Source organism: Myxocyprinus asiaticus, chromosome 31, assembly GCF_019703515.2.
Source record: "Myxocyprinus asiaticus isolate MX2 ecotype Aquarium Trade chromosome 31, UBuf_Myxa_2, whole genome shotgun sequence".
NCBI lineage: Eukaryota > Metazoa > Chordata > Actinopteri > Cypriniformes > Catostomidae > Myxocyprinus > Myxocyprinus asiaticus.
The window spans coordinates 12,994,012-13,006,174 of record NC_059374.1 but is presented as its reverse complement, the minus strand read 5'-3'; the positions used below and the strand labels follow the sequence as shown (position 1 = coordinate 13,006,174).

The 12,163-nt window shown below is 39.7% G+C and overlaps 1 protein-coding gene across 2 annotated transcripts in view; it reads right to left on the bottom strand.

The window, feature by feature from the left end:
- The window catches only part of cog6 (component of oligomeric golgi complex 6), a 97,920-nt gene that overhangs the window by 20,867 nt on the left and 64,890 nt on the right, over positions 1-12,163 (bottom strand). For both annotated transcript variants that reach the window (XM_051665095.1, XM_051665096.1), the window contains exons 15-16: positions 8,937-9,104; positions 8,299-8,406 (exon numbers count right to left, since the gene is read on the bottom strand). In XM_051665095.1, the coding sequence (XP_051521055.1) occupies positions 8,299-8,406; positions 8,937-9,104 (276 nt within the window). The remainder of the gene's footprint in view (positions 1-8,298; positions 8,407-8,936; positions 9,105-12,163) is intronic.

The following is a 12,163-nucleotide window of genomic DNA, read 5'->3' as shown; positions in this document are numbered from 1 at the left end:
TGTTTCATCATTGTCAGTAATCAGACCTACCACTGTCGTGTCATCAGCAAACTTAATGATGGCATTGGAGCTATGTGTTGCCACACAGTCATGTGTGTACAAGGAATACAAGAGTGGGCTAAGAACACAGCCCTGTGGGGCTCCAGTGTTGAGGGTCAGTGATGAGGAGATGTTGCTGCCTATTCAAACCACCTGGCGTCTGCTTGACAGGAAGTCCAGGATCCAGCTGCACAGCGAGCTGTTTAAGCCCAGAGCCTGGAGTTTCTCATCAAGCTTGGAGGGAACTATGGTGTTGAATGCTGAGCTGTAGTCTACAAACAACATTCTCACATAAGTGTTCTTTTTTTCCAGGTGGGAGATAGCAGTGTGTATTGTAGATGCAATGGCATCATCAGTGGAGCGGTTGTTGCGGTAAGCAAACTGCAATGGGTCTAGAGAGAGAGGCAGCACAGAGCAGATGTAATCTCTGATTAGTCTCCCAAAGCATTTGCTGATGATGGGGGTCAGAGCAACAGGGCGCCAGTCATTTAAGCAAGTGATTTTTGATTGCTTTGGAACAGGCACAATGGTGGACGTTTTAAAGCACGTGGGGACTACAGACAAAGAGAGGGAAAGGTTGAAAATGTCCGTAAAAACACCAGCCAGCTGGTTCGCGCACGCTCTGATGATGCGGCCCGGAATGCCATCTGGACCCGCAGCTTTGCGGATATTCACCCGTCGGAAGGATTGGGTTACATCCACTACAGAGACGGAGAGTGAACTAACCTCTGTAGCTTCAGCAGCGAGAGCTCTCTCCGCGAGGGTGGTGTTATTTCCCTCAAAACGAGCATAAAAAGTGTTTAGCTCATCCGGGAGAGAGGCAGCGGTGTTCATGGCGGAGTTTTTATTCCCTTTAAAGTCCGTGATGATGTTAATTCCATGCCACATGCTTCTAGAGTTGGTGGTGTTGAACTGTCCTTCAATCTTGTTCCTGTACTGGCATTTTGCTGTTCAGAGGGCATAACTGGCTTGTTTATGCTCCTCCGCGTTCCCGGAATTAAAAGCGGAGGTCCGCACATTAAGTGCCGCATGAACATCGCTATTAATCCATGGCTTCTGGTTCGGATAGATCTGTGTTGTTCTGGTCGGATCGACATCCTCTACGCACTTTCTGATGAAACACATTACGCTATCAGCGTAAAGCTCGATCTCGTCATCAGAGGCGGACCGGAACATCTCCCAGTCCACGTGATCAAAACAGTCTTGTAGCGTAGAGTCTGATTGATCTGACCAGCACTAGATCGTTCAGTTTCTGCCTGTAAGCGGGCAGAAGCAGAATGGAAGAGTGGTCCGATTTGCCAAATGGTGGGTGGGGGAGGGATTTGTAGCCATCCCGGAAGGGAGAATAGCAATGGTCCAAAACCCGATCCCCTCGTGTGTTGAAACTAATGTGTTGGTGGTATTTTGGTGCGACTGATTTGAAACTGGCTTTATTAAAGTCCCCGGTCACAATGAATGCAGCCTCCGGGTGCGCGGTTTCCTGTTTGCTTATAATCCCATACAGTTCCTTGAGTGCCCGGTCTGTGTCAGTTTGTGGCGGGATGTACACAGTAGTGATAATGACCGCTGTGAATTCCCTCGGTAGCCAGAATGGTCGACACAGAAGCATGAGAAATTCCAGATCAGGAGAGCAGAAAGACTTGATAGAATGTACGTTCCTCTGATCACACCAGGATTTGTTGATCATAAAACATACACCACCACATCTGCTTTTACCTGAGAGGTCTTTCACTCTGTCCACTCGGTGCATGGAGAACCCCATGGGTTCGATGGCTGAGTCTGGAATCTCCGCAGACATCCAAGTTTCTGTAAGGCAGATAATGCAGCAGTCCCTCGTCTCTTGTTGGAAAGAAATCCGCGCTTTCAGCTCGCAGAGCTTGTTATCCAGAGACTGAACATTTGCCAGTAGAATACTGGGTAGCGGGTGTCGATTTGCGCGACGTCTTACTCTGATGAGAACGGCGGCTCTGTTTCCCCTTTTCCTCCTGCGTTTCCACGGCCGGGCAGCCCAGACAAAGGGCTCCGCTGGCATGTTTGTTAACAGCGGGTCGGTATTGAGGAATTTGAAGTCCGGTTTATGGTGTGCAATTGCTGAACCAATGTCCAAAAGTGTTTGTCTGTCGTAGACAATAAGGCAGACAACTTGTAAACAAAACAAACAAAACACTACCATGCTGTGTCGGAGCTCACAACGCAGCAGCCACACTCGGTGCCATCTTGAGTATCATTAATAATAATAATAATAATAACAATTCTTAGAAGAACAACAGGGGCTCCGCACTTTCAGTGCTTGGGCCCTAATGATAATAATCCTTAGAAGAACAATAAGGCCTCTGCACTTTCAGTGCTTGGGCCCTAATAATCCTTAGAAGAACAATAGGGCCTCCACACTTTCAGTTCTTGGGCCCTATTAATAATAATAATCCTTAGAAGAACAACAGGGTCTCCGTACTTTCAGTGCTTGGGCCCTAATAATCCTTAGAAGAACAATAGGGCCTCCGCACTTTCAGTGCTAGTGCTCTAAATAATCCTTAGAAGAACACCAGGGCCTAATAATGGGTGAAGAAGCTTCAAGTTGCGCAAATCCACGTCACTTAGGTATAAACAATAACAAACCAAATGTGGAAAGACAAATAATTTGGTCCGTCAAACCTGTAAATGCGTAGGCTGCTGTATATGTGCAACAGATGTGAATGAGTAATTATGTTTACAGCATAAGTACTACTTTGTGTTCTTTTCAATCTAAGGCATTTCCTGCCATGTGATGAACTTGAGTGAAAATCCACGATTTTATTAATGAGCCTCTAACCATAGGGTAACCATGGTAATAAGGTCTAAAGAGAGGGCATATAAAAAATAGAGACTATTCTTGTAAAATGAGAAAAAGATAATAGGGTAGTAATGTGTGCTATTAGTGTGTGTGTTAGTTGGAGGTATTATCCAAGAGAAAAGATGGTCAGAAATGGTCACACTGTAAAACTAAGCTGCAGAATTGAAGAACTGACAGAAGTAAGTCTCACAAACTTTCAAAGTTGCCATTAAAGCAATAAGCAACTGCGCTTTGTCTCATGCCTTCCAAAATCTATAACCAAGGTAAAATCAGTGCATAGTGCAGCCTCTCCTGGCTTCTTGCTTTTATATAACAGGATTTAACCAGCCTTACAACACTAAGACGGACATCTTTCTGGACTGTTTAAAAGACCCGAGTTTTAACCTCCTGAGACCCGAGTGTGAATGCTGTGTGCATTTTCCATTTCACTTTTTGATTTGTAACTAGTAGCACCTAATAAACATGTAAAAAAAAAAAAAAAAAAAAATTCTAGAGAAAAGAATTTTCCACAAAAATGTATGTCCTCATATGTGAATAGCGGGACTAAGTTGTGAAATTTTAAATAATACCAAGTTAAAGAAAGTCAGATTTTTTTATGTTTCCAGGAGTGTTGGTTATTCATGTTTTTGAGACATTACAGACATCACAGCGGCTTTTCAGTAAAGCTGCTTTGGAACAATGTGTATTGGGAAAAGCACAAAAAACAAAACAAAAAACAACAACTATACAAATAAATATTATTTGGCTTGATTTGACTTTGTTACAATGTTTTTTGTACTTTGGCAACAATCAGATATTAGCATTATTAGTTCTGATCCAAGTCAGGGATCGACATTAAGCATTGTGATGTGCTTGTCCTTCGGACAAGTAAATTGGTCATTCACTTGTCCGATTAAAAAAAGTTACTTGTCCAGAAAGAAAAAAAGGACATGTACTGGTTACATGCTCAAGTAGTAACATGTCAAAGTTTCGATTGTATGTTTTCCAAAATTCCGACAGATGGCCAACCTAATAGTATTATACCTATGCAATCAACTAGGTTCTCAGGGACAGAAATGTAAACAGTGCTGGGTAGGGGTTGGGGAGGTTATTAAATGTTACATGTATGCACAGTAGTCAAATAAAGGAAAGCATCCATCACCATCACTTACAGCAGGGGTGCTCACACTTCTATGGAATAAGATCTACTTTTCCATCATGTTATTGCAGCAAGATCAACCATACACAATATATACAGTCAAAATACCAAAACTTCAGTAGTCTAGCGAAATGTGATGATTTTTGATACCAGCTTCAATACCACAACAAATAATAGCCAAACACTAATTTGTTAATTATAAAATAATTAAGTTAAAATTCAATAGTAAACAGTCAGTAATAACATAACAAATGAAAATAAATAGAAATGAAATGAATAGAACAAAATTAAAAATCACTATAGAAAAGAAATTAAGAAAACAGTGCTTTTTAACAACATTTAAAAGAAATTAATGGTATCAAGAATTCAATTAAACATTCAGAATGATTTTGACATAAAACTACTACTGGTCTTCTTTATGTGAATAATACATTAATACTTTTATTTTGGAGTTATACTAGTAAAGTTATCCAGCCAAAATCAGTGAGTAGTTTTGTCGTTTTCTTGTCTTTGTTGTTTGATTAACATTAAGGATACACTAGACAGCGGCAGGTCTACTATGTTACATTTAAACTTACAAGTCCTTCATTTGTTACAAATCAGCTTTTCCCCCAATGTTTACATTCACTTTCGACTCTCTGTGTTTACATGAACACCTTACCAAGACATTTTGGCGGAATTTGTAAATGTATTTGCCTGTTTAGGCGCGAACATTCTCGGAGCACACGCGCATGTAAAGAGCGCTGCACACAAGCCTTCTGTCAGTCAAATAGCGTGCAGCTACTAGATCGCTAGGGAATGATAAAATGTGCTCTAGACTTTTTTCAACAGCAGAATAAGAATACAAACATTGCAATAAGTGACACAGGCCTATGCTATATATATATATATATATATATATATATATATATATATATATATATATATATAAAATAGACAGGTTATTTTTTTCATAATTGATGTTTTAATCAGGCTACTTGTCTGGTCGGGCAAGTAAAATTCTCTTTCACTTGCCCCTTTAAAAATCCACTTGTCCCTGCAAGTAATGGCCAGCATCGTCCAATCACTGCCAGCCATGTTAAAATGTAATTATACATTATAAATTTGGAATCTAAGTACTGATTACCATTGTCCCATATCTGCCAACCATGTTGAGTGGTTCAAATATCATCTGCAGCCTGAAACTGAACTTTTGATTGGAAGTTTGGATTGAATGTACTTGGTGTCATAGAAAAGATATAGGATGATCCCTTGCTCCCTATTCAGGTGACTTAACCTCCAGTGTGCCATCTGTCTGCACTGGTCTCAGAACAGTTCGAAATATACATTATTTTCATCCTAACTCCACAGAAAGCCTCTGAAAGCAAACAAATTTTTCTCAATGCGAAAATGGACAGTAAATATGGGATTTCTGATGAAAACATTAAGTGCTATTGTCCACTATAGTGTACATTGTGTTTAGCAGCATGACGTTTCATGGTAAATCGCTCAAATTTAAAAAATGGTGTATCAGATGAAACCAGATACTCTAATCATTTGACTCAAACAGGTTTCGATGTAAAAGCTTAATTAGGTTTCTTACCAGATGTAGTTTTGTTGGCGTTTCTCCCAAAGACATACTCCATTGTGATCGGCGCCATGTTGTTTTGTCACATGACTCTGCGCGTCAAAAGTTTAACCCTTAACTGACAGCCCAGAGTGTCCTAAACTGAGATCAGTCAGTTTAAATGAAATTAACTTATGCGTTGCGTATAGCGAAGCCAAAATACAACGTCCACGCATGTGTTAATGATTATTTACAGTATATGTTTGTGATGCATCATGGGAGGACAAAACCCCAAATATGATGGAGTACATGAGTTTTAGTATTGATATAATGTTAAATTGTGTGTGTATATATATATATAGATATATATATACACACACACACACACACACACACACACACACACTGTACATATAAATATATACAGGTGCATCTCAATAAATTAGAATGTCGTGGAAAAGTTCATTTATTTCAGTAATTCAACTCAAATTGTGAAACTCGTGTATTAAATAAATTCAATGCACACAGACTGAAGTAATTTAAGTCTTTGGTTCTTTTAATTGTGATGATTTTGGCTCACATTTAACAAAAACCCACCAATTCACTATCTCAAAAAATTAGAATACATCATAAGACCAATAAAAAAACATTTTTAGTGAATTGTTGGCCTTCTGGAAAGTATGTTCATTTACTGTATATGTACTCAATACTTGGTAGGGGCTCCTTTTGCTTTAATTACTGCCTCAATTCGGCGTGGCATGGAGATGATCAGTTTGTGGCACTGCTGAGGTGGTATGGAAGCCCAGGTTTCTTTGACAGTGGCCTTCAGCTCATCTGCAGTTTTTGGTCTCTTGTTTCTCATTTTCCTCTTGACAATACCCCATAGATTCTCTATGGGGTTCAGGTCTGGTGAGTTTGCTGGCCACTCAAGCACACCAACACCATGGTCATTTAACCAACTTTTGGTGCTTTTGGCAGTGTGGGAAGGTGCCAAATCCTGCTGGAAAATGAAATCAGCATCTTTAAAAAGCTGGTCAGCGGAAGGAAGCATGAAGTGCTCCAAAATTTCTTGGTAAACGGGTGCAGTGACTTTGGTTTTCAAAAAACACAATGGACCAACACCAGCAGATGACACTGCACCCCAAATCATCACAGACTGTGGAAACTTAACACTGGACTTCAAGCAACTTGGGCTATGAGCTTCTCCACCCTTCCTCCAGACTCTAAGACCTTGGTTTCCAAATGAAATACAAAACTTGCTCTCATCTGAAAAGAGGACTTTGGACCACTGGGCAACAGTCCAGTTCTTCTTCTCCTTAGCCCAGGTAAGACGCCTCTGACGTTGTATGTGGTTCAGGAGTGGCTTAACAAGAGGAATACGACAACTGTAGCCAAATTTCTTGACATGTCTGTGTCTTGATGCCTTGACCCCAGACTCAGTCCATTCCTTGTGAAGTTCACCCAAATTCTTGAATCGATTTTGCTTGACAATCATAAGGCTGCGGTTCTCTCTGTTGGTTGTGCATCTTTTTCTTCCACACTTTTTCCTTCCACTCAACTTTCTGTTAACATGCTTGGATACAGCACTCTGTGAACAGCCAGCTTCTTTGGCAATGAATGTTTGTGGCTTACCCTCCTTGTGAAGGGTGTCAATGATTGTCTTCTGGACAATTGTCAGATCAGCAGTCTTCCCCATGATTGTGTAGCCTAGTGAACCAAACTGAGAGACCATTTTGAAGGCTCAGGAAATATTTGCAGGTGTTTTGAGTTGATTAGCTGATTGGCATGTCACCATATTCTAATTTTTTGAGATAGTGAATTGGTGGGTTTTTGTTAAATGTGAGCCAAAATCATCACAATTAAAAGAACCAAAGACTTAAACTACTTCAGTCTGTGTGCATTGAATTTACTTGATACACGAGTTTCACAATTTGAGTTGAATTACTGAAATAAATGAACTTTTCCACGACATTCTAATTTATTGAGATGCACCTGTATATATATATATATATATATATATATATATATATATATATATATATATATATATATAATTAGACAGATTTTTTTAAATTATTATTAACCATTACTAAAATATATAATATAAATGTTTTCTTGGATATTTTTAAATAATAATCTAAAAATAAATAAAATACTGGCATTTTCTTCATTATCCAGTGTTTCATTGGATTGCATATTCAAATTTTGGTGACAAAAGACATAAAGAAATACATTTAATATTAATAATAATCAGCACAATAAACAATTCTATTAACAAGTAATATTGTTCATTAATATGTTATTTACGGTTGCCAAGCGCATTAATATAGAATGACATATATATTTGTTTTCTCATGCTCATTTGCTCTTCTGCCCTCAATAAGAAGCACAAAACACTCTAAATGTTTAGGATACAAATGGAGATGCACTATTACAGTATAACTGATTATCACCAGAACATCAGAAATAATTGTCGGAAAGATGCTCTATGAAAATAATTTCTCTAAAAGCTTTATTTCTGGGCTTGTGCAGCTGTGTATAATTCACATAATTCCTGTAATGCAGGGAAACTTCTGCAGTTTTTTTTAAGTAGACAGCCGAGCAAAACAGAGGGGAAGGAGAGTTTGGTATTTTGGTGTTAAATGCGGCATTACACTAATCCAAGAAAAGCCTTTCCTTACCCAAATCCTGAGTGCTTTGATGAACATTGAGAACAGGAACATGAACGTTTTCAGTAGTTCTCACCTGTTCTGCGGTGTGCTGTTGGACGCAGCTATAGCTATGACTCAGTCCAGCTCTGGTCAACACGTATGACGCCTGCTCATTGATAAGAGTGTCCAAGTGAGCTTCAATCTACAGCATGAGGCCAATAAAAATAATTAAAATAATAAATGACAGAGAATCAACAACATCTCATAACACAAGCTTATGACTTAATTAGATTTTGCAGTTGCAATGTTATAATAAATAAATAAATACAAAAAAAAAATATATATATATATATATATATATATATATATATATATATATATATATATTATCATAATATTATTAGAAAAAACTATATTTACAAAATATAATAATATAACAGCCTAACAATCACGATCCAAATAAATCCTGTTGAAAAAAAAACTTCCATCCTAAATTATTTCCTGCTAAAAAGTCTGTTTTACTTAAATATTTCACATTACCGAAGTTAAAACTTTGCAAATGACTTTTCATGTTGCCTTTAAACCCTCTACACATTTTAGAGCATCGATACCTGACTGTAATGGAAACACTGACCTCACTACAAAAATAAGGTTGGTCAGTCAGTGTAACCTGTTGTTCTTACTCCTTCAGCATATCATTTAGCATTATGCTTAGTTAAAATGTCAGCACACCTGAAACTCCAGCATTTCTAAGCGCTTGTCGGTGAACTCAAACAGAGCCAGTGTGGTCTTCATCATGTAGAGGGAGTTCACCATGTACGTGGCCATGTCTGCTGTTCCCAGGTTACTGGCCGATACCGTGCACAGCTGCAACAATGGGTCGAGGATACAGGACAACACCTAAAAACCAGAAAAGAGGATAATAGTAATTTTTCATGTTATTAATGTCCTGACTATACTCTGCGATCAGTTGAATGCCATTTTGGTGAATTAAAGTATCAATTTCCTTCAGAAACAGCTAAATCTGTACATTATTCCAAACGTTTGGCTGCCAGTGTGTGTGTGTGTGTGTGTGTGTGTGTGTGTGTGTGTGTGGCTATATATATATATATATATATATATATATACACTATATTGCCAAAAGTATTCACTCATCTGCCTTTAGACGCATATGAACTTAAGTGACATCCCATTCTTAATCCATAGGGTTTAATATGACGTCGGCCCACCCTTTGCAGCTATAACAGCTTCAACTCTTCTGGGAGGAAGGCTTTCCACAAGGTTTAGGAGTGTGTTTATGGGAATTTTTGACCATTCTTCCAGAAGCGCATTTGTGAGGTCAGACACTGATGTTGGACGAGAAGGCCTGGCTCGCAGTCTTCGCTCTAATTCACCCCAAAGTTGCTCTATCGGGTTGAGGTCAGGACTCTGTGCAGGCCAGTCAAATTCTTCCACACCAAACCCGCTCATCCATGTCTTTATGGACCTTGCTCTGTGCACTGGTGCACAGTCATGTTGGAACAGGAAGGGGCCATCCCCAAACTGTTCCCACAAAGTTGGGAGTATGGAATTGTCCAAAATCTCTTGGTATGCTGAAGCATTCAGAGTTCCTTTCACTGGAATTAAGGGGCCAAGCCCAGCTCCTGAAAAACAACCCCACACCATAATCCCCCCTCCACCAAACTTCACAGTTGGCACTATGCAGTCAGACAAGTACCGTTCTCCTGGCAACCACCAAACCCAGACTCGTCCATCAGATTGCCAGATGGAGAAGCGTGATTCGTCACTCCAGAGAACGCGTCTCCACTTCTCTAGAGTCCAGTGGCGGCGTGCTTTACACCACTGCATCCGAAGTTTTGCATTGCACTTGGTGATGTATGGCTTGGATGCAGCTTCTCGGCCATGGAAACCCATTCCATGAAGCTCTCTATGCACTGTTCTTGAGCTAATCTGAAGGCCACATGAACTTTGGAGGTCTGTAGCGATTGACTCTGCAGAAAGTTGGCGACCTCTGCGCACTATGCGCCTCAGCATCCGCTGACCCTGCTCTGTCATTTTACGTGGCCTACCACTTCGTGGCTGAGTTGCTGTCATTCCCAATCGCTTCCACTTTGTTATAATACCACTGACAGTTGACTGTGGAATATTTAGTAGTGAGGAAATTTCACGACTGGACTTGTTGCACAGGTGGCATCCTATCACAGTACCACGCTGGAATTCACTGAGCTCCTGAGAGCGGTCCATTCTTTCACAAATGTTTGTAGAAGCAGTCTGCATGCCTAGGTGCTTCATTTTATACACCTGTGGCCATGGAAGTGATTGGAACACCTGAATTCAATTATTTGGATGGGTGAGCGAATACTTTTGGCAATATAGTGTATATCTCTGAGTGTGTGTGTGTACTATATATGTAAGGAATAATTGACGGCGGACAGTTGAATTATTGAAAAATAATGCACACCCCTAGGTGGTAATGCGGCCACAACACGCAGCGTTACACTTTGGGTGTGCATTATTTTTCAATAATTCAACGGGCCGGAGACAATCATTCCACTTATACCACGGTTACCACACCTTAAGACATCCTTAATGGTTTTATATCAAGACATTTTCTGTTTTTCATCCCTAAAAACACTCTTGTGAGTGGAACTACTTTCTTCCTCCACAGATTCAGCATCTAGCTTTGAAACAGCCCAAGCCTTATTGCTAGTTCGAAAACGTCACTTTAGAACTAGCAACAGAGGATGTGCTGCTTTTCAGCATTGAAGTAACAAGGTGGTGTGTGTGCGTGTGAGCAAGAGAAAGAGAGAAACTGAGTGAGATCGTGTGTGGAATTAACTGGGTTTAATGCGGTTCTCATCAGCAATATCATCGCTTCAAATGGCCAAGATGTAAGTTTAAATATACTTCTCAGCAGCCACGCGAGTCGCCATCCTTGTATATAGCTTTTCCGTTGCTAAACAACTGTGTGCAGATTTGGCTCCAGTCCCGAATGTGTGTGTGTGTCCGTGTATGAGCGTTTGTGTGAGAGCTAAAGAGAAGGAGCACGATGATGCTTCCACTATGGGAGGCTGATTAGGGTGAAATACATCAAAACACTTGCACATATTTAATTGTTATTTAGGATAATATAGAAACTGTTGTACAATATTGATCAAGGCGCGGGGGGTGTGGCTCTGTTTGTTGGTTGTGACTCGAGTCTATGTGTGTATGCGTGTCAGCATATGTGAGTGTGTGACAGAGAGGAGAGAGAGAGAGAGAGAGAGAGAGAGAGAGAGAGAGAGAGAGAGCGCGCGTGGATGCTTTTCAACCGAAATTGAAATAAATTTAGGATAGACATAGTTTGTCATTCTTATCTGATACACTAAACCAATGTATTTGTTTTAACTTATTTAGCTGTGGTAGCCTGTAGGGCTCTTTGAAATAACTGAAATAATTTGGTGAAGTGATATAAAACGTTATGCGGTCAAGTATGGAATTAAATATGTGCCATTGGGATTTTGAGCTTGAAATTTAGGACTTGAATTTGAACATGTTTATTTGAACTTGAATTACATTCAAACGTTAAATTCAAATGTATGTGGCACGAATTCAGATCATTAAATTCAGAAAAAAAAAAATTTAATACACTGATTCAGGTTTTATATTCAGATTCGGGTACATTTGACAAAGACATCCGGGGTACTCAGGAAGAGCAATCGAACCTGTATGTAACTGAACTCCTTCTTGACCAATCACAACGTAGCTCACAGTTCACATTTAGAAAAGGAAGGGTCCGCTGTAAAATAGTGCCAACGTGGGATCAATGGCTGAATGAGAGCCACCACCTCTCTCTAGCGCAAGTTACTTGTTCTGCCCTGATGCAAACTCCCGAAGTAATTAGTGTGATTGGTAAACAGGTTGTTTGATGCATGAAATAAATATTTATCAGTCATCTGATTTCTGATGTGCTTACTTTT